Source organism: Balaenoptera acutorostrata, chromosome 10 (genome assembly GCF_949987535.1).
Source record: "Balaenoptera acutorostrata chromosome 10, mBalAcu1.1, whole genome shotgun sequence".
Lineage (NCBI taxonomy): Eukaryota > Metazoa > Chordata > Mammalia > Artiodactyla > Balaenopteridae > Balaenoptera > Balaenoptera acutorostrata.
In genome coordinates, this window is record NC_080073.1 from 48,588,584 (window position 1) to 48,611,672 (window position 23,089).

The window sequence follows — 23,089 nt, forward strand, 5'->3', positions numbered from 1 at the left end:
CAGATACACACTACTATATATAAAACAGATAAACAATAAAGACCTACTGTATAGCACAGGGACCTATATTCAATATCCTGTAATAACCCATAATGGAAAAGAATCTGAAAAAGTACACATATACATACATATATATATATATGTATGTATGTATAACTCAATCACTTTGCTGTACATCTGAAACACTGTAAATCAACTAGAACTAAAAAAATAAATTAATAAAAACAAACAAAAAACAACCACAACAAAAAAAAGGAGGCTATCAGGAGAGCCATAAATTTTAAAGATAAAAAGGGCCTTAAATATTCCTTTTCTTCTCTTCTATTCCTCTTAATTCCCCTTGGAGTTATCCTTTTCCCTTTCCTTTCAAAAAGAAAAAATATACATATTAAGTGCTCTGCAAGAGTGGTATATTCATTCTGACTCAAATTTCCCAGCAGCTTCCTCAACACTCATAAGTGATTCCACCCCTACTCATGAAAATGCTTTCTTGAAAGTCCTTTATTGTCTGTTAATACCAGATCTTTTGTCTGGAATTTTCAGTTCTCCACCTGAAGCCATGTGTTAGTGATGACTGTTCATTCCTTCTTGAAACTCACTCATCTTGATTTCTACTATTTACTCCCTGGTTTTCTGATTACTCCAACGTAGGTGGTTTTCCTCCACTTCACACTATTCAGTCAGTCCCCAAGTAACGTTAATTTATTCATTCACTCATTCAGAGTCAACAGTCCCTGCCCTCATGGAGTGCTCATTCTAGTACTAACAATTTTTCCATCTATAAAATGTCTAGGGAATTTGTGTCTTCCTTTCCATTATCACTGTCACTGCCTGAATTTAGTCTCAATATCTTTGTGTTCTTCAACCTATGGGATGCAACTCATATGGATCATGAAATAAATTTAGTGGATCACATTAAAAAAAAACAGACAAACAAAAATAGGATAGAAAATCAGAGTGCATTCCACATAATATAATTAAGAATTGTTTTATAAAAATGTTGTTTCAGTTACATTAATATATAATATTATATATATTCACAACGTTAATATATAATATGCTATTCTTTGCTGATCTTAAACCCCTGCCCGGCAGGGTCTCCATCTCTGCCTCTTCAAAGTCTTCCTAGCCCAGGTGGCCCAGGACACAAACATCTCCACAAAGGCCTCCACTTTCATAACTGGGAGCTCCCTTCTTCCTCTTATTTCAACACAGTACTTATACCTTTCCTAGGCATTTGTCACACTCTGCCTTGTACAGCAGGCAAGAGCCTTAACTCTTCAACTAGATTGTGAGCCTCTTGGCAGAAGAAAAGACATTTTAAGCCTCTTAATGGTTCCCTCAGATGTTTGTTCAATGAATCTAGTCCTAGCATCTACCAGAGGAGAGAAAAATTTCAATATATTACATAGTTGCCTTTCTCAGAGAAAAGTCTGTGAGTAAAATCTCTGGAGAAAATAAATGTAGTAAGATTTGACAGCTGATTTTGTGATCACACTTAGCAAAGGCTGTCAGACAAGAAAACATTTTGACAAGAGAAAGGAGCAATATACTGCGTCCTCACTAATAACTGTCACACACACTACACACCTGTAATTGGTTTACATCAGTACTCTCTGGAGAACCCAGGGCATCCTTTCTGCATTATAATAAAGACAGTTTTGAAAATAAATTTTAAAATCACAACATCAAAAGTTTAGTATGTTGAGCTAATAGTTTTTTTAAGATAAATGAAAGGGCTTCATATCTTTTTGATACAGAGCCCTTGGCACTCAGATCTCAAGTCCTGACACCACCACAAAACACCACAAATAAATCAGGTATTCTTTATATTTCTGATATTTCTTCAGGGTTAGTGGAATCTTACCTGCATACCCACCAAGAAAGCCAATTATTTTTAACTTGCTTTAAATCACTTTCCCCCACCTTTACTTATTTGCTGAATATATAAATACTGCGTTTGCAACGTAAAGATTAATGAAATATGTGGCCAATTTTTACGGAGGTCTAACCAGTTTTTTTTTTCCTCTTACTAAGCTATATCAAATTTGCAGTCCTCTAAAAGTAAGGCCCTAGTGTAATAACACAAATATTACTTTCAAGAATGTCAAATGATATTTGAGAAGAGATGTTCTTTCTACTTTTGAACTAAGATTATAATCATTTAGTTAGTATTACATGAAGTAGAAAATAATAGACTTGGGTCAGAAAAACCTGATTTTTAATCCAGACTCTGTTACTTATCATGATTTACTTCCCTCATCTATAAAGTAGACCTTCTACCTATCTCAGAGATGTTTATGAGGTTAAAGTACACTAGTGCCTAGTACTGAAAAGATGTTTGTTATTATCGTCATATGTGCTTCGTAGTCAAGTTATTTAAACTTTGAGCCTCAGTTTCTTTAGTCATAAAGTAATAAATAATAAGACTTTCATTCATCTTTACACTACCCTTTCAGATTATGTAAAATAACTGGCAAATGATAGGAATTCATATTGGGCTTTTCAAATTCCAGTGTTAATATATGGGTTAAAAATATTGTTTTTCCAAATACCGTATGCTAACGCATGTATATGGAATCTAAAAAAGCAGTACTAATGAACCTAGTGGCAGGGCAGGAATAAAGACACAGACGTAGAGAATGGACTTGAGGACACGGGGGGGAAGGGGAAGCTGGGATGAAGTGAGAGAGTAGCACTGACATATATACACTACCAAATGTAAAATGGATGGCTAGTGGGAAGCTGCTGCATAGCACAGGGAGATGAACTCGATGCTTTGTGACGACTTAAAGGGATGGGATAGGGAGGCTGGGAGGGATGCTCAAGAGGGAGGGGAGGGCTTCCCTGGTGGTGCAGTGGTTGAGAATCTGCCTGCCAATGCAGGGGACACGGGTTCGAGCCCTGGTCTGGGAAGATCCCATATGCCGCGGAGCAACTGGGCCCGTGAGCCACAACTACTGAGCCTGCGCGTCTGGAGCCTGTGCTCCGCAACAAGAGAGGCCGCGACAGTGAGAGGCCCGTGCACCGCGATGAAGAGTGGCCCCCGCTTGCCGCCAACTAGAGAAAGGCCTCGCACAGAAACTAAGACCCAACACAGCCAAAAATAAATAAATAAATAAATTTAAAAAAAAAAAGAGTAAAGAATTAAAAAAAAAAAGAGGGAGGGGATATGGGGATGTATGTATACGTATAGCTGATTCAATTTGTTGTACAGCAGAAAGAAACACAACACTGTAAAGCAATTATACTCCAATAAAGATGTGAAAAAAAATTTTTTTTTAAATATTGTTTTTCTTTAACAATAAGAATTAGTTTACAATTTAGACTTCTTTTATGATCACTGCAGTTCAAATGCCCAAATGGTGCTCTAAGGTATTGCTGGCATCTGTAAATCCAAGTTCGCCACATAGCGTTTCAATTAGCATCTCCTTCCAAGTGTGTGTTCTCTCACCAAAGACAGCTCTAGATCACTCCAGCAACCCAACTCTTCAGCTTCTGCTTATGCATTACCAACTCCTGAAGAAATACATTTGTCTCATCTGCTGAAAGTTCAATATATAATTCTATTATCTCTTTTTCTTTATTCCAATTATTCCCTAAATACTCACTACAGACTACACCAGAAATTAAACCCAATCTAGGACTGACAGATCATACCAGTCTTAGTTCCTGTCCTTTCTACTATCAGCTGTACATGATCTTAGAGAAATTACTTAACAATACAACAATATTAGTTCATATTTGTGTGGCAGTTTATGGTTTTCAAGTACTATATCATTCAATCTTCAAGAAAAACCTCATAAGGGACTTCCCTGGTGACGCAGTGGTTAAGAATCCGCCTGCCAATGCAGGGGACACGGGTTCGATCCCTGGTCTGGGAATATCCCACACACCACAGAGCAACTAAGCCCGTGTGCCACAACTACTGAGCCTGCACTCTACAGCCCATGTGCCTAGAGCCCGTGCTCCGCAACAAGAGAAGCCACCGCAATGAGAAGCCCACGCACTGCAACTAAGAGTAGCTCCTGCTCACCGCAACTAGAGAAAGCCCATGTGCAGCAACGAAGACCCAACGCAGCCATAAATAAATAAATAAATAAATAAATAAATAAGTAAATTTATTAAAAAAAAAAGAAAAACCTCATGAGGTACACAAAGCAGAAGCAGATATTATTTCCAATTTAAACCAAAGAAACTGAGGATTTAAAAAAATTAAATGATTTGGAAAAACTATTTCATTTCCCTTGTTGAGTACTTACTATATACTTAAAACTACTCTAGGTGTCATGGAGCATAAAAGTACAGAACAATCCCTGTGTGGTTAGCTTTTAACGCCACAGAACATCTCATGCAGCTGTGGATCCTTGGGATACCCTTTCTTCTCCCTGACCCTGGCCCTTGGAGAAGCCAATGCTGCTGGGGGGTCATTCTACCTCTCATCCTGCAACAATGGTCAGAATGCAGGTTGGTACCATGTTCCTAGAAGGCTAAAGCCTTTTAAAGGATATTTCATTTGACCCAGAAATCACAATTGCATGATACTATTTTAAGGAAAGTGAGAAGTAAGCAAGCATTGTTTACAACAACAAAGAGGAAACAAAAATCATCCAATACTAGAGAACAGGTTAGATAAAATATTCAACGGAACACTACATACATATTGAAAGCTACATTAATTCATATCTATAGACATAGAAAGAATTCTATGATAAATTTTTAATTGAAAAGAACAAGTATATGGTTACATTATTATGAAAATACAAAGATGTTTAAATGTGCACATATAGCAAGTGTCAATCTTAGAATGAGAGGACTATAATTTTTTTCTACTTACCTGGATTTTATAAATTTTACAATAAGCATTACTTATTAATGAAGAAATCACAAACCTTTTTAAAAAATAAAAAACAAAAAACTTCAAGTTATTTCCCACTCTAACATGAATGTACAAGAAATATGAGAAGTGCATACCAGGAGTTCATCCATGCTAGTTTGACATTTCTCAAGGTTTATCCGTTTGATCGCCACTTTCTCCTTTTTAGGGGCACAAGATGCTGCTTGGACCACAGCTGTTGCTCCACTCCCTAAAGATAAATATATAAATGAGTAAATATGTAGAGGGGTAGATAAAAACAAGACATTTTTAATTCCTACACAATTTAAACAAGAGAATAATTCTTAACTTATTCTTACACTCAACAACAAATGCAGAGAAACACTCTAAAAAGTAGGGTGTCAATAAAAGCAAAAGCCTTGACCATTTCACAGAATTGTCAATAAATATCAGCACGCACACACGCACACACACGCACACACACACACACACACACACACAAATAAAAGTTGCTAGAGTTCCAGAAGTTCTAGAATATGATGGTGTAGGCTCACATTTCCCTGCTCTTCTCCTCTAAATACAACTAAATACCTTAGAAATAATTCAACAATCATAAAGACAATCAGAAACAGACAATCTGAAAGGTGGAAAGCAGCAGATGGACTGGCTAGGACCCTCAGGGTGTGAGGAAAAGCACTACTGTAAGCTCCCTGGGTTTTTCCTTTACCTCGCACATATCCATGAGTGGGCACCAGAACAGCCTGCTTCCTGGAACCAACAGGGATAGACAAACAGAAAAATGAGAAAAATCCTTTCTAGCCAAAGGACTGTGAAAGGGGAAGCTCAGTAGCAGCCTAGAGGATAGATTTCCCAATCCCTATCCAGGACAATCCACCCAACCCACCACAGCATCAGCATGAGCAGGGTCTCCCCCCAACACCCAGACAGCAGCAGGCCAGATTCACCAAAGGGGCAACTAGGTCCCTGCCCCACACCTGGGGCAACATCCAGCCAATCTGCCCACAGCAGCAGCAGAGGGGGCGGAGGGCGGCGGACGGGGGGGCGGGGGCGGGGGGGGGTGCAGGGAGGGGAACCAGACCCACACCCACCAGTCAGCCCAGGTAACACCTGTAGAGATTAAATAGGAGTCCTGCTGCCCAGAAGAATAAAGCAGAAGATAACAGCACTGCCAGAGCTCTGAAAACTCAATTATCATAAGAATTACATAGCTCACAAAAGTAGGCCAGGACTTACACATTAAATCTAAGTAGAGTAACTGCCTACTAAAATAGAAATTTTAAATAGGATCAGGAGTCTCCTAACATCAATATCCTAAATGTCCATCACACAATTTAAAAAAAGAAAATCACATCGTCACACCAAGAACCAGGAAAAACACATTTGAATGAGAAAAGACAATCACACTGATACAAACACCAAAACGAATTACTAGTTGGAATTATCTGACAAGAATTTTAAAGCAGCCATCATAAAAGTGCTTCAACAAACAGTTAAGAATTATCTTAAAACAAAATAAAAAAATAGAAAAGCCTCAATAAGGAAACAGAAGTTACTAAAAAAAAAAAAAAAGCACCAACTGGAAATTATACAACTAAAACATATAATTTCCAAAATATAAAACCTTCTGGAGAAGCTCAATAGAAAAATAGAGATAACAGGATAAATTCAGTGAACTTGAGGATAAGATCAACAATTTTACTCAATCTAAACAGCAGAGAGAAAACAGACTGAAAAAAAGAACAGAGCTTCAGGGAGAAGTGGAATAATAATAAAAGCTCTAAAATCTGTGTGGTAGGTAGAATAATACCCACCCCTCAAAGGTGATCACATCCTAATCCTTGAGACCTGTGAATGTTACCATAAATGGCAAAAAGACTTGGCACATGTTATTAAATTAAGGATGGAAAGATGATCCTGGATTATCTGGGTGGGCCCAATTTAATTACAAGGCTCTTTATAAAAGAGAGGAAGGAGGGTCAGAGTCAGAGAAGATGAGACAATGAAAGCAGAGGTCAGAATAATGGAGCCATGAGCCAAGGGAGGAACCTTGAAAACATACTATGCGAAGTAAACCAATCACAAAAGACCACATATTGTATGACTGCATATATATGAAATGTCCATAGAACAGGCAAATCCATAGACACAGAAAACAGATGAGTAGTTACCAGGGACTGGGAGAAGAGTAGAATGGGAGGTTACTGCTTAATGGGTACAATTTCTTTCTGGGGTGAGGAAAATGCTCTGGAATTAGACAATGATGATGGATGCAAAACACTGTGAATATACTAAAAAACCACGGAACTGTACACTTAAGAAATGGTTAGTTTTTAACACATTGTAAAGCAATTATACTCCAATAAAGATGTTAAAAAAAATGGTTAGTTTTGTTATGTGACATATCTTGATCTTTTTTAAAAAAGGGAATACTACATACTACAAACAACTTTAGCTCATAGTTCAACAATTTAGAAAAAAAGGAAGAAGCAGGAGCACTTTCCAACTCATTTCATGAAGCCAGTATTACCAACACCAAAACAAAACAAAGACATCGCAAGAAAAAAAAAACAACAACTACAGACCAATACCTCTCATGCACTTATCTGCAAAATCCTTAACAAAATGTTAGCCAATTGAATCCAGCAATAGATAATACACCACAACCAGGTAGTATGTATTCCAGGTATGCAAGGCTAGTACAATTAAAAAAAAAAATAATCAATGTAATACACTGTATCAACAGGCTAAAGAAGAAAAATCATATGAGCATACCACTGACACAAAAACACTCTATAAAAATTCAACACCATTCATGATAAAAAAGCTCTCAGCAAACTAGGAATAGTTTAGAATAGAGGAATAGAGGGGAACTTCTTCAACCTCATAAAGAACATCTACAAAAAAAATCTACAGCTAACATCATACTGGTGAAAGACTGCCTTCCCTCTAAGATTGGGAAAAAGGCAAAGATGTTCATTCTTATCACTTTTATTCAACGTAGCACTGGAAGTCCTAGACAACACAATAAAGCAAGAAAAAGAAATAAAAGGCATCCAGATTGGAAAAGAAGAAATAAAACTGTCCCTGTTTGCAGATGTCATGACCATCTACATAACAAAAGCTTCTAAAACTAATAAAAGAGTTTAGCAAGGTTGCAAGATAAAAGATCAACACACAAAAACCAACTGCATTTCTATATACTAACAACAATCAAGTGGAAACCAAAATCTTAAAACACAATATCATTTACAATTGCTCCCCCAAAATGAAACATTTAGGTATAAATCCAATAAAACAGAAGTTCACTATTTTACATGTTTTGCATCCTCCATGCACCATCCCCCAGGTCCCCCCTTCCACTCTTCTGTCCTCTCCTAGCTGGTTCTTTAACTGCTGTGTTAGTGTACATTACACACCAGAATGGATTAAAGTGCAAAACCATGACTGAGCTTTCTCCTGAAATCCTTCAAACTGGGTAATGTTATCTCTTGAGACAGAAAAGGAGCTGCCCAAAGGCATGAGGGGGACTAAAAAAAATTTCACAGTCTCTCTCCACTTTACTAGATCCTGAAATTTAAAAGAGTATGCAAAAATATGGATTTTATTCCTACCTGTGAGGAAAAAATAAATCAAATGAACCAAATCAACTGAAGATATTTTCCCCCAAAATTCTGACCAACCGTCACTATTACAGATACATATTCTAAAGATTTTAAATATTTTTAGTAAGGCTTTAACACCGACTAAAGAGCTAGTCCAGACTTCATTCTGAAAGATGACTAAGGCACTGTCACCTGAACCATGGAAAATACAGGACTTTACACTTTCGTAAACCTTTTTCTAAATAAGCCCTCTTGTCAGAATCATACTGAAAATTAAAGCTCCTTTACAGAAACAGCTGTAAGAACAGTCATTATCATAAAAATCACTCTCTCTCTCCATACAAAGATGAAAATAAAGACACTGCCATATGCTCTGAGTAATTATTCAAGCAGCCTGATGGTTTTGCAATGAATCATCTCTCTCTCCTGTTCACTCTGGTGATCTCTATCTCAACGGATATTAACCCCATCCTTCTGGATGCTCCTGCCAAATATCTTGGATACTTCTCACGTCCAATCCAATGGCATATCTCTAACTTCAAAATATGCTACACCAGCATCTGACTGCTTCTCACCACCTCCACTACTACCTCTCTCTCCTGGATAACCTCTCCTACCCTCATACCCTTACAAAACTATTCTCCACATAGCAGCCCAGGTTATCCTTTTACAACATAAAATCTTACGCAAAGCAAAAGCCAAGTACCACGATGACTTACCACGCTTCATACCATCTGATGGCCAGGACCACCCATCCCTGCCTACCACCTTACTCTCCTGATCTCTGCACCCGGTCTGCCTCTTCAACCTCCGAATCACTCTGCTCCAGCCACCCTTACCTCGTTACTCCTTAGTCATATCAGTGTGCTCCTTCTTCAGGACCTCTGCTCCTGATGTTCCCTCTGCTTAGACCAAACTGCCTACAGATGACCACAATGTTCACTTCTCCACCTCCTTCAGGTCTTGCCTCAAATGTCACCTTCTCAGTGAGGCTTTCCTTGACCTCTTTAAAACTCACCTCTATCCCTAGCAGTTCACAACCCCTTTCCCTACTTTATATTTGTCCTTCATCACCACCACAAGGGATTTCTGTCTGTCTGCTTTGCTGCTGTATTTCTAGCATCCAAATAGTGTCTGACACACAAGAGGAGGTCAGTAAATATTTGTTGAATAGATTAATGAATCAAGTAGTGGCATATATTTTCAAGAAAAAAAAATTTTGCTCATTTGGGGCAGAACAAACACAAAAATAGCCCAGTCTTCATGGGCATTACCTCATTATTACTATCATGAGCGTTACCATTTATTGAGCACTTACTCTGTGCGCCAAGTACTATGCTGAGCACTCTCTTTACTTGCACTTCTTTTTTTTCATCTAATTCTCACAATAGTCCCATGAGTTAGGTATTATTGATCTTACAAAGCAATGCAAGCAAAGGTAAGACTTAGGTCATAAATTAGTAAGATGCAGAGTAGGGTCTAGAAACCAGAACTACATGACATTTCAACACCATACTCTTAATTGGTAGGCAACTGACTCTTTAAAGCTAACATTAACTGATTACTATGTGTCAGGTTAAATTATTTACTTGCAGTGTCTTATTTAACTATTTTAATTAAAATTTAAAAACCCGAGGCCAACATTTTTAGTTGCCTAGCCAACGTACAATTTTCCCTTCTTTAATAAGAGAACTTTCACCTATTTTGCTTTAAGTAATAACATGCTTGGATAAAAAGCTTCATTTCATTTGCAAGTGGCCAAATGACACAGTTCTGTCCAACAAAATAGAAATGTATCACTGAGTAAGGCTTCCAGGAAAGAAAGCCCTTTGAAAGGGAGCCAACTGAGTTGTCATGTGACTTTGTCTTTTAACCATATTCTTCTGGCCTGGAACACAAGCACAAGTCTAGGGGTGGAACAACTATCTTGCAACTATGAGAACGCAAGTCACGTGCTAAATGGAGTGGAGTGAAAAACTAGGAGCCTGGGTGCCTAATGGCACCTAGGCTGCCACTCCAGTTTCCGTGTCATATAAAGGGAGCAAAAAAGTATTTTATTAAGCCACTATTATTTGTTTTCCATTACATGCAGCCAAATGCAATCCCTATTTGATACAACCCTATGAGGTTGTTGGCCCAATGCTGGCCTTATTGAAAATGTTATCAAAGCTAAGTCTTCCCATCAGGGGGAGAAAATACACTAACCATTAAGCATCACTCTATCAGTAGAACATAACGGCTTTCACATTTATGGAGGAGCTAGAGGTGGGATCTTGGAATCTGTATTTGGAAACCAATACTTTAGACATCAAATGTGTAGCTAGTGAACAACTAATGAAAATTTAAAAGGGGAGGGAAAGTAGAGAATAAAGCTAGTAGGCTGCCTTCACCACAGTATCAAAGGTAGGTGAATCACACCTTACGAAAAACGGATCTTAAAGAACAATTTTCTAAACCTAGGCTGAGGTAAACAGTAAATATTTATTGAGACTTTTAAAAATGCATAATAACACAGGACTTCCCTGGTGGCACAGTGGTTAAGAATCCGCCTGCCAATGCAGGGGACATGGGTTCGATCCCTGGTCCAGGAAGATCCCACATGCCGCAGAGCAACTAAGCCCGCGAGCCACAACTACTGAGCCTGCGCTCTAGAGCCCGGGAGCCACAACTACTGGGCCTGTGCACCTACAGCCCGTGCTCCGCAACAAGAGAAGCCACTGCAATGAGAAACCCACGCACTGCAAAGAAGAGTAGCCCCCGCTTGCCACAACTAGAGAAAACCCGCATGCAGCAATGAAGACCCAGCGCAGCCAAAAAATAAATAAAACTTAAAACAAGAAAGAAAACAAACAAACAAAAACCAAAACGCATGATAACAAAAGCCACATGGCACAGCCCTTGACAGACTGGTTTCCCACTGTGCCACTATATTGTATCGTGGGCAATACAACAGGTGGCAGGGCCTTACACAGCTATACTACCATGTCCAGCATAAATCCTTAAATCCATCTAAACCTGAATAAGATCTGGAAGTAAGAAAAAAAAAAAAAAGATGCAGTGATGTTCCAATAAACATTACAACAGATTCAAAATATTACAAGATTACAAGTGTTACAAGATTTCAAATCATGTAGTATTTTCACATTTTATGGCAGTACCAAAAATTAGGAAACAGAAAAAGAAGAAAAAAAGAAAGAGATAACAAAGAGATTGTATGGAGTAATGAATATGAGCTAAAAGCTTCCTGCAAACAATTACACTTAATCTGCACAACAGCCCCAAGGACATAGGTACCATTATTCCCATTTTACAGACAAAAAATTGACACTAAAACTAGTTATATAAATTGCCCCAGATCAGATAGGCAGTAAGAGCTAACGCCAGGATTTGAATCCAGGTCAGTCTAACCCCAAAGCCCATACTATTACAGTTGCTTCAACACATGTCAAATACAGTACAACGCCTGGTCAGAAATGCTAATGCAATAGTAGGGGTTAGGAAGGAGCTCAAAAACACTGAAAAGATAAATGATTAATAGTGAGACCAATACTACATCTTTTACAAGTAATCATACTTAAAGTTCAAAGCTTTGCCAAAGCATGCTTAAGATGATACAATTCTTTAAAAGGAAGTCCTTTGAATTCCCAACTTGTATGCTTTTATTATGTTCTAGGAACAGAATTTTCTTTTCTCTATAGGATTTTGCCAGAAAAAGAGAGAATAAAACCATGCGAGAAACTAACCCCAAATATAGTCCTAAGTAGCACACGTGAAAAAAAAATATAGTTCAAATAACTGTATGTGCTTTGACGAGAAAGGAGACAGCATTATACCATTTCCTTAAAATACAATCCTTTGGAAAGAGAAAATTCAAAAAGATTCCCCCAAGCCTTTTTTGCCAAGACTTCAATCATTTGTTTCCTGAAAAAAAATGAGTATAATCTGAAGAAATTACAAAGATTCATTTTGAAAACTACTTACAGCTTATTACAAAATACTGTATTCGAAACATTTTGGCATGGAAGCAAAGTTAGAATAAGCATGCACTGCTTTATTGAGCCTTGCTACTTGTACTAGGCTGTAGTTCAAGGAAAAACTTTTTTTCCTCCCTCTTGGGAAGACGGGGTGAGAGAGAGTGTGTAAGGAGTGGAGTGGAAGTACATTGGGAACTTTCAGGAACTTATTAATGAGAGAGAGAACATTAAAAAAAATGACAAAATAGGATACACAAAAGAGAATAAATCTAACTATATCTAAAAAGGTTATCTACAAAATATCTGCTCCAATCAGTTTTTTTTCATTGTAAGGATATTTCCTTTAAAAGGTGAGATTATGACCACCATCTTCCAGTTACTTCCAAAAACCAATCAAATGCAGATGCAGAAATAAGGATCCTGGATCAGGCAACAGTTGGACGCCAGTACTGGCTCTGCCCATAACTAGCTCTGACTTTAGACAGGTCATTTTACCTTCCTATGTCTCAGTGTCTTCATCTGTAAAACAAGATGGTTCACCTTACCTCACGCCTTACAAAAAACTTAACTCAAAATATATCAGAGGACTAAATTTAAGAGCTAAACTATAACAGAAGAAAACATAGGAAAAAAATCTTTGTGATGTTGGGCTACTAAAGATTTCTCAGGACTTCCCTGGTGGTCCAGTGGTTAAGACTCCGTGCTTCCACTACAAGGGATGCGGGTTAGATCCCTGGTCGGGGAACTAAGATCCCGCAAGGTGTGGCACGCCCCCCCCCGCCCCCCAAAAAAAGACTGAGAGTAAATATTTGAAATCATATATCAGGTGAAGGACTCATATCCAGAACGAATACACACCCTCACACACATCTCTATAACTCAGTGAGAAGAAAACAACCCAACGGGCAACCCAAATGGGAAGAAGATTTGAATAGACATTTTACCAAAGAATAGATATGAAAAGCTAATAAATAAGCACATGAAAAGATACTCTCCATTATTAGTTATTACAGAAATGCAAAACAAAACCATGATCAAATACCACTTCACATCCACTAGGATGGCTAAAATCAAAAAGACAGACAACAAATGCTGGCAAAAATGTAAAGAAATAGGGACCCTCATATATGGCTGATGGGAATGTAAAATGGTACAGTCACTTTGAAAAAGTTTGTCCATTTCTTAAAAAGTTAAACATAAATCTACCATATGACCCAGCAATTCCACTCAAGAAAAATGAAACATGGTCACATGAAGATTTGATGTAAATGCTCATAGCAACATTATTCCAAATAGGCAAAAAGCAGAAGAAACCCAATGTCCTTCAAGTGGTGTCCAATAAAAAGGAATAATGTACTAATACAGGCTACAGCATGGATGAACCTCAAAAAACATTACACAAAGTAAAAGAAACCAAACACCAAAGATCACATATTATATGATCATATTTATATGAAATGTCCAGAAAAGACAAATCTATAGAGACAGAAAGTAGATCTCTGGTTGCCTTCAGCAGGGGGTGGGAACAGGGAGTGACTGCAAATGTACATGAGGCATCTTTCTGGAATGATGGAAATGTTCTAAAATTGGATTGTGGTGATGACTGAACAACTCTGTAAATTTACTAAAAAACTATAGTACTGTACACTTAAAACAGGTGGATTTTATGGTATATAAATTGCTTTTAAAAATGAAAAAATATTATGCTACATGAATGAAGCCAAACAAAAAAGACTGCATATTACACGATCCCATTTATATGAAATGTCCAGAAAAGGCAAATCTGTGGAGACAGAAAGTAGATTTGCAGTTGCCTGAAACTGGGGGTAGGAACAGGGATTAACTGTAAACAGGCACAAGGGATCTCACTGGGGTGATGAACATATTCTAAAACTGTATTATGCTAATTGGTGCACAACACAATAAATTTACCAAAAATCATTTAACTTTATATTTAAAAATGGGTGAATTTTATACTAAAAAATGGGTGAAATTATACCTCAGAGTAAAATTGTTTTTAAAAATAAGGTGGTCAAATCACATTGGAGTTAACTTTTTATCCACGGACCACTTTGAGAGTAAGATGAAGACTAACCCTATCCCAGAGGCCTGAGCCTCCCTTTTGCTCACTCACAGACACCTTACTGGTCTGAGGACACCAAACTAACAAATTTCTAAAGCTCTAGAGCCTTGTGCCATCTTAATAGCAAGGGCATTAGGAACAACTACAACCCTCCTCTTCACCCTAGAAAGATGTACAACTTACCAGAAAGAAAATCAAAATTCCTTTTCTAAAATGACAAGGACCCCCTTTCCTTACTTTTTAGACATCATTTTGGAATCTCCCACTTAATCCCTTTTTTCAATATGAAACTCTGAGGGACTCAGAAGCAATCAATCAAGACAGAGACCTAGCTGGCTGTCTTTAGAACCAACCAGTACACATCAAAGACCCAGCATGTAGTAAAGATCAGATCCATGAAGTGGCTTAAGGAAAAAGATGTTACGTGTTTCAGATAAAACTTAGCCCAGATTTGTTTTGAAACAGGAAGTAAAGTGAAAAAAAGAAATGTGACAAAGTTTCTCTAAACACCTACACGGTGCAATAAACACTATCCCCCCGCCCCACCCAAGATAGCTAAGAAGTTTTCAGCCACTCTTTGTCATAAAACTAATTTAAGACTGGATGCTGATCTAGCAAAGCAGACAATCTCCTTCCTCCAGCACACAAGGGTCTGCTCGTGTCTGTTGGATTGAGCTTCTGTTTAGCTAAACACCCCCCCCTTTTGATTTCTAAAATCACTAGATTATTGTTGTCTAACAAATACTCCCCTCATCCCCAGTCCCCACCCTCCCCCAATCACTGTGCCTCTGTGAGAATTACAATCCATGTTTGTGCAAGTTTTGGTCTCTGTCAACTGGTATTCCCAGACCCCCTTCAAATCCATTCCATGCACAATAGCCAGGTCCATCGGATTGTATCATGTCTCTGCTTGAAGCCCTCCCATAACACTTAAAATAAAATTCCAAAATCCTTACCTTGGCTGAGAAGATCCCTAAAATCTGGCTTCTCCCTTACCTTTCTAACCTTACCAGTCTTCTTTCAGGTCCTAAAACACACCAAGCTCTTTCCCTCCTCAGGAGCCTTTGCATTTCCTCATCCCTCAGTAGGGAAAAAAATTTCCCTAGGCTCTTAGGATTCTCTCATCCTTCAGTGCTCAACTTATATGTAAATGTCTCAGAAAAAGCATCCTCCTTGAAATCGCCCCAACTAGGTCTCCACGTTATCCTCTATCAGAACATCTTGTTTCTTTCCTTCCTAGCACTTGCCAAAACCTATAATTCTTTTTATTTACCTACTTATTTACTGTCTACCTCCCTGACTAGAAAGTCAATTCCAAGCAGTCGTAAGTTGTGTCTACGTCGCTCACTGCGGTACCTGCAGCTTCATCTGGAGAGAATCCCCAGCTCCACCCCAGCAACGCCTGGCACTTCGTGTGCTTTCTCGCACGGATGCGGGAGTGAACAAAAGCACCCTAACCCATCACCCCCCGAATAGGTGGCCGTGCCCCCAACTGCAATACCCCATTTCTCGCACCGCCTCGTAAAGGCCTGTCCCACACCTGCACTTTTCGTTCTCTCTCAGACACATCTGTCGCTCAGGTTCAAACATCTGTCACTACACAAATCTCTGGTGAGCCTTTCAAACCCCACCCCACCGCGCCGCACAGGCGCGCCACTCAAAATCCCCTCCATGCCTTGCACGCGCTGCACAAACCCGGAGCCTCACCCACGCTCCCTACCAACCCCCGGGCCACTCGAGCGCCCACGAATATCTGGGAGTCCTGCGCTCTCCGAGCTCCCGCGGGTCCCCTCGTTCCCGCGTGTCACCCGCCATCCAGCGCGGCGCCTCCCCCCTCCGCGGCGCCAGCTCTCACCTATCACCTCCTGCAGCTCGTAATCGTCCCTGTTGATGGACCAAGGAAGGGCGCTGGAGTCCTCGGACATGACGGCTGCACGGCACTCGGCCCTCCCTCAAACTCGCTGACCTCCCTCTTCTCCTCGCCGCGCCTCTCCCCACCCCCAACCGCTGCCGCCGCGCCCCCACCAACCGCCTCTGGAACAGCCACGGGTCGACGGCGCCTGGCGCCGGGTGGCCGCGCGGCAGAGCAGTGGGGGGCTCGAAGCACCCGCGGACCTCGCCTCCTGCTCCTCCGCGGCCGGCACTCCCCAGCCCGGCCCAGGTCCCGGCCTCGGCCTCCGTGGCAGCAGCTACAGGAGCTTCGCCTCGGCCCAGCCCCTCTGTCCCGCCCTCCACCCCAGCCCCACGCACGGGCCAAACTTTCCCTTCTCCCTCCACCTGCCGACACGCAGCGCGCTGACGTCACCGCGCCGGTCACGCCCCGCCTCGGCCCCGCCTCCAGCCGCCATTTCAAGTGTGGCTGGATAAGCAGCGAGCGAGTAAGAAACCCGAGGAGGAAGAAATTGACAGTGGAAGGGAAGAAATGCTTCGAAAGGAGTTCAACAAGGGCATCGGAAAGCCAGAGAAGAGCCTAAAGTAGCAGAAGCGGTAGCCACACTGAGCATGGCAACCAAACGGCGGCTTAGTGGAGGGGGCGGAGCCACTTCTGGCGGCGAGGGCACGTTGCCGTCTCCGCTGTCGCATTCATTGGCTTATTTGAGAAGGAATCAGAAAGGCAATAGGTGAGTGTGGACGTCAGTCATAAATTAGTCCCGCCAGCAGGCGCTCTGAGCGCTGTTCCCGGACAGGGCTCCAGTCCTTCAAGGTGGCGGGTACGCCTCTTGCTTTGCACAGTTCTCCCGAGAGACGTCGCGGTGTAACCGTCACACCCTCGAGACGTGCAGACGGCTCCGCAGGGTGTGGAGAAACCCGAGGGAGCAGCTGGGTGGGGTAGCCTTGGGGTGTGGACAACTGCCAAGTGGGATAAAAGGCCTTGGGCCATGAGACAGAGGGGAACCGGAAGCTCGCCCCGTGATGACACTTTCTTTAGGCGGAAGTTATTTGTGCAGCACCCGTCGCGGCCTTCTCTGTAACCTTACTGGGCAGCGAGGGTGTTCGTACATACTCAACTTTGGATCTGGAGCTCAAATGAGCACCTGTCTTGGGGCTTCGGAAGGTTGGAGTTTTTCCCCTAAGGCGGCTGGGGCCATTAAACGAGTGAGGTTTGGCCCAGGAGATTTGAGGTCGTTTCAGAGGCCTTGACTTTTGTGTGACCTCATTGAACTTGAGTTTTCTCAGGTTGACCACTTAGGGCCTTCGGAGAAATTAACGAGGTGAAATTGAACACACCTGGTAAAATGGAATAAAGAGTACTGACGTGGATTGGGCTAGGTGTGAAACTCTTCTCAGCTGGACGTCTTTCAGACCAGTAGTAGTCCTTATGAAAAAGACCTTCACCCAGGCCGTGTCAGGCACTGGAAGCCCTGTGCAGGAAATCCACTGACTACAAAACCAAAGCAGTGGGACTTCCCTGCTGGCGCGGTGGTTAAGAATCTGCCTGCCAATGCAGGAGACATGGGTTCGATCCCTGGTCCGGGAAGATCCCACATGCCGCGGAGCAACTAAGCCCACGCTCCACAACTGCTGAGCCTGCACTCTAGAGCCCACGAGCCACAACTCCTGAGCCCGCATGCCACAACTACTGAAGCGCACGTGCCTAGAGCCTGTGCTCCGCAACAAGAGAAGCCAACGCAATGAGAAGCCCATGCACTGTAACGAAGGGTAGCCCCTGCTCGCCACAACCAGAGAGAGCCCATGCACAGCAACAAAGACCCAACACAGCCAAAAATAAATAAATTAATTAATTAAATAAATTTATGAAAAAAACAAAACAAAAGCAGTCAACTAGGAGCTGCAGCAATGAAGCTGTTAGTGCGTTTCCACCTGCTTGGTGGGATTGGAGAATGTTTCATGGAGGAGGAGACCCTGCATAGTTAACATGATATCAACAGGTGGAAATTGAGAGGCTAGAATATTCCAGTCACAGCAAAGGTGCCAGAGTTCCCAAGTTTGGAAGCATAGCACAGGCCTTGCTATAGAGATTGGTTTCAGCCGTTAACTACTGACACCTTCTTTATTGCCACGTGTTGCCTTTTTCTTTTCGCAGGGAGAAGAGGGATGGGGATCAAATCTATCAGAGAGGAACTAAATCTGATGGTAAGGATTAGAGATGTCAAGGTTTGTACCAAAAGAAAGATCCATAAACCAGAGATTCTTAAACTGGGTTTATTGGCCTGTGTGGACCATGAACAACCTTCAGAAAGTTTGGGGGTTTTTTGTGGGTTTTTTACTCCTTTGAAATTATGTGCAGAATAGTGTGTACTTCAGGGAGGAATCTGGCCACCTTCCTCCCTTCTCTCTTCTTCTTCCCCAGTGAAAAGGAGCTGCTGACCTAATAATGAAAATTCACGATGTTAATTGACCCACATTCTTGGTGGTCAGGGCCACTATACATTGGTTGATGGGTTCTTTTCTACTTCCTCCAATGCACAAAGCTTGATGGTTTAGTTGAGCCAGAACCTGCTCTGCAGATCTGGTCATTTTATTTCCCCTGTCTCCTGGGCTTTCTCCATGTGGCTGATAGTCATTAAGGTCCCATGTTTTTAATGAGCAAGGAATTGGTGGCTGTTTGAGACCAGAAGCCAAAACCTCAATTTCTTTCTCAGCTTATGGAGTATCTTCCATGTGATAGCACTGTCATAAACACTGGGTGTACAGTGGTAAACAAAGTAACTTAGTTCCTGTTTTCATGGAGCTATAGTCTAATAGAGGAAGAGTAAACAACTCAGCAAATACATAGATGAGGAATTATGTTACAAAGCATCAAACAGGAAAAGGCGAGTATACTGTGACAGAATAGTTAGGGAGTTTGGAGAAAACCTCTATGAGAAAACTGCGAGGGAGCCAGCCATGCAAAGTGTGTTCTAAACAGGTTACAACGGGGTTTTAGGCACTTTTGAAGCTATTGAAGTAATAATTTCATTCCTCTTAGGCCGCTCGTCCTTGTATATGGCTCCCTCAGTAATCTTTTGGGGGATGGGGGGAAAAGGGAAGTTAAGGTGATTCTGAACCCTGGCCCTAATATCAAAATTTCACCAAATCTTACCTAGGTTTCTTGAAAGTATGACATACTTTCCTGAAGAGTGGGACCTTGTTTTTCCTCAAATTTGCAAAGGAGTCCTTGTCTTCTTTTGGGTTCCTCCCAAAATCAGACTCAGAAAAGAAGATTTGGGTGCAAATAGTTTATTTAGGAGGTGACCTCAAGAGGCATTCTGAAGGAGTAGTGAGGTGAGACAGGAAAGGAAGGAAAGTCATTCAAGGGTATATTAATGAGGGGAGACTGTGTGGCTATTTGAGAAACTGGAACACACCTTGGAATTGCCCCACCAACAGGCAAGGAAGCTGAGGTATTTGCCCACCAACTCCTTTTCCTCTTTATTGTGTTAATGCTCCTGTACTTCTGCCCAGCTCAGTGCTGGGAAAAGCATGCTCCGAAAGTCAGAGAATGCACTCAAGCAAGAGACACAGACAGTCCTCCTCACGTACTAGAACTCTCTGAAACCAAACGTCAGAGTAGGCCCAAAGGATATGTACGGGTAGAGACAGCATCTACTACAGTGTGTAAACCCAGAAGTTGAGAATCATTGTCTGGGCTGAAAAGCTGGGAGGGAAAGTATATTCATGCTTCCTCCTCTTTCTCTGTTGCCTTTAAGCAACTTACTTGCATTGTGTTTTGCTTTTAGCACCTGCAGGGTAGAGGAAAAAGGACTGATTTCAAGATTAATGATGTGTTGAAGTGATAATTACAGCTTTAATAAATCAAGTTTTATAGGCTCCATTAAAGAAAGAGAGTTGAAGTCCATAAATTAATATGTACCTTTTGTTAGAAACCTGAATATAAAGAAAAGCACAAGTGTATGTCTCTGTCCTAAGCTGATTTTCTCAGCAGTTCCACATCAGCGCCAGGACCAACTATAAACTGCTGGAATCTGTCTCTCCCCACCCCCACCCCCCCGCCCCCTTCTCTCCAGTATCACACGTCATATGTAGTATAAAGTCATCTCTTGTGAGAAGGGATGACACCCATTCCTCACAGAGGTGTGCTTCCCGCCTGTGTGCCTAGAATGGTGCCTGTACAGGCACATATTCAGGCATGGTGCTGATTAAAAATCGATGGAGTTTGTGAGTAGAGAAGACATGCACAAGCTAGGAGTCTGGAGCCTGGGGAGAAGCTGACATCTTGGCAAACCCAGGGAATGAATGTCCAAGGTGACAGGGGCTCAGAGCCTGTAAGAAATAGGTAGATGAGAGGTTATTGTAGGAAAAAAAAAAAAATCAGTCCATGCAGAAAGTAGAGTCTCAGCATCAAGCTGGGTTCTGGGCCAGAGAGTAGCTTCAGGTTCTCTCAGGCTGGCATCATGCCAACTTGATGAGCTCAAGTTGAATTGAGCAAAAGATGGGAAATACCTGACTGAGGTGGAGCAGGTGCCTAGGTGCCTGCTACTTTTCAAACGCTGTCTCTTAAAGTTTTAATATGTCTAGAAACCTCCTTCATTAGGATGTTTATTGTAACATTATTGTAATAGGGGAAAACTGGAAACAACCTTGGATAAAGGTGTCCATTGATAGAGGATTGGTAATTGCTTGTATATATTATGTAGAACATCTCAGGATAAATAAGAAATTTGTGTATTAATGTTAGCTGAAGTAACAACCCAAAACTAAACTAAACTGGCTGGTTTAACCCAAAAGCTTATTTCTCACACACATATAGTCCAACACGTATGTCCTTGGTCCCTTTCCTCCAAACAGAGAATTAGATTTTGGCTCCTTCCGTTGTGGCACCACCATCTTCTAGGATCTCCTTAGAGTCTTCCGCTGGACCCTCTGCATTCAGCCAGCTGGTTAGCTGAGAGGGAGAACACTACAAGAGCTGGCCAACACTGGAAGTTGTGTTTGTTACTTCTTCCCAGGTTGTGTTGGTCAGAACTGAAGTCAAGGAAACTGGGCCCTGGCTTCTTCTGTGTCCAGGAAGAAGAAACGGGATTAGTCAACATCTAGGCGATCTCTGCCACAATTGGTAAATTTGGTTGCGGCCAAGCCAGAGCTACTGACTTATTGAGGAAGAGGAGTAGGAGGGATATACTCTTTTGTACATTTTGGACTTTATAAATCCAAATATTACCTGTGGAAAAAAATTAATTTAAGAAGGGGAGACTGGTGAAATTATGGTTTATCCATGCTGTGAAATATTGCATAGCAGTTAGAATGAAGTGGATCTATACATACTGGAATGGAATGATCTATAATTAAGGTAAACAAGCAAGTTATAGATAAATTTCTGCATTGAGTTAGTTTGGACTACTATAACAAATTACCATAGACTGGGTGGCTTAAAACAAATATTTTTTTCTCACAGTTCTGGGGTCTGGGAAGTCAAAGATCAGGATGCTGGCAGATTTGATGTCTAGTGAAGGCCTGCTTCCTGATTTAAAGACAGCCATCTCCTGATTGTATTCTTATATGGCAGAGGGCAAGCAGGAGCAAGCTCTCATGTCTCTGCTTATAAAGGCACTAATCCCATTCCTGAGGGTGCCACCGTCATGACCTATTTACCTCCCAAAGACCCCACCTCCTAATATTATCACATTGAGGGCTAGGATTTCAACATACGAATTTGGGAGAGACACAAACATTCAACCTATAACATATATGTATATAAATATATGGAATAAGGTCTGGGAGATGCATGGAGGTGCAATACACATTTTCTTTTTGTGTATTGTTTGAACTATAAGGAGAAAATATTCCAATATTGTGTAACACTAACAATGTAAATTCTCTAAAGAAATTCATTAAGATCAGTTTCACAAAAATATTTTGGAGGCCCATAAACATAAACCCCAGCTTCATGAATAAAGATAATGCAAATTAAAACTAAAATGAGGGGGCTTCCCTGGTGGCGCAGTGGTTGAGAATCTGCCTGCGGAGCAACTAGGCCCGTGAGCCACAACTACTGAGCCTGCGCATCTGGAGCCTGTGCTCCGCAACAAGAGAGGCCGCGACAGTGAGAGGCCCGCGCACCGCGATGAAGAGCGGCCCCTGCTCGCCGCAACTAGAGAAAGCCCTCGCACAGAAACGAAGACCCAACACAGCCAAAAATAAATTAATTAATTAATTTTAAAAAAAAACTAATGAGATTCCATTTCACTCTCACCAGATAGGCAAAAATTTAAAGCCAAAAAATACTAAGATGAAGAGCAACGGAAACTCTCATCCTCTGCTAGTTGGAATGTCAATTGCTGCAACCTCTTTGGAAAAAGCAGGTTGTTATTACCTAGTAAAATAGAACCTGTGCTTCTGCTATAGCCCAGCAATTCCACTCCTAAGTATATATATTAATAACCTCTTGTACATGTGTTCCAAGTAATATACACAAGAACATCTATATCAGCATGTTTTGTAATAGCTAAATAAATAAAGGAAAGCACTCAAATAGAATGTAAAAATAATTATTCAGTGGATACTTTATGTGGAAAGGTACTTACGCAGCTACATAAAATAACTTGGCTAAATCTCAGAACAATGATGATAGCAACAAAGTAACAAAAGAATACTTACAAGTGTGATTGTA

The 23,089-nt window shown here is 41.0% G+C and overlaps 2 protein-coding genes across 6 annotated transcripts in view; one reads left to right on the top strand and one right to left on the bottom strand.

The window, feature by feature from the left end:
* OXSR1 (oxidative stress responsive kinase 1) overlaps positions 1 to 16,731 on the bottom strand; it is a 98,043-nt gene extending 81,312 nt beyond the window's left edge. Inside the window, exons 1-2 of the mRNA XM_007191468.3 lie at positions 16,373 to 16,731; positions 4,975 to 5,087 (exon numbers count right to left, since the gene is read on the bottom strand). Coding sequence (XP_007191530.1) covers positions 4,975 to 5,087; positions 16,373 to 16,442 — 183 coding nt within the window. The 5' untranslated portion in view covers positions 16,443 to 16,731. The remainder of the gene's footprint in view (positions 1 to 4,974; positions 5,088 to 16,372) is intronic.
* A 1-nt stretch (position 16,732) lies between these two features.
* Positions 16,733 to 23,089, top strand: part of LOC103012658 (nuclear pore-associated protein 1-like) — a 34,210-nt gene continuing 27,853 nt past the window's right edge. For all 5 annotated transcript variants that reach the window (XM_057554491.1, XM_057554488.1, XM_057554490.1 and 2 more), the window contains exons 1-2: positions 16,733 to 17,138; positions 18,563 to 18,612. The gene's annotated coding sequence lies outside the window, so the exon portion shown is untranslated. The remainder of the gene's footprint in view (positions 17,139 to 18,562; positions 18,613 to 23,089) is intronic.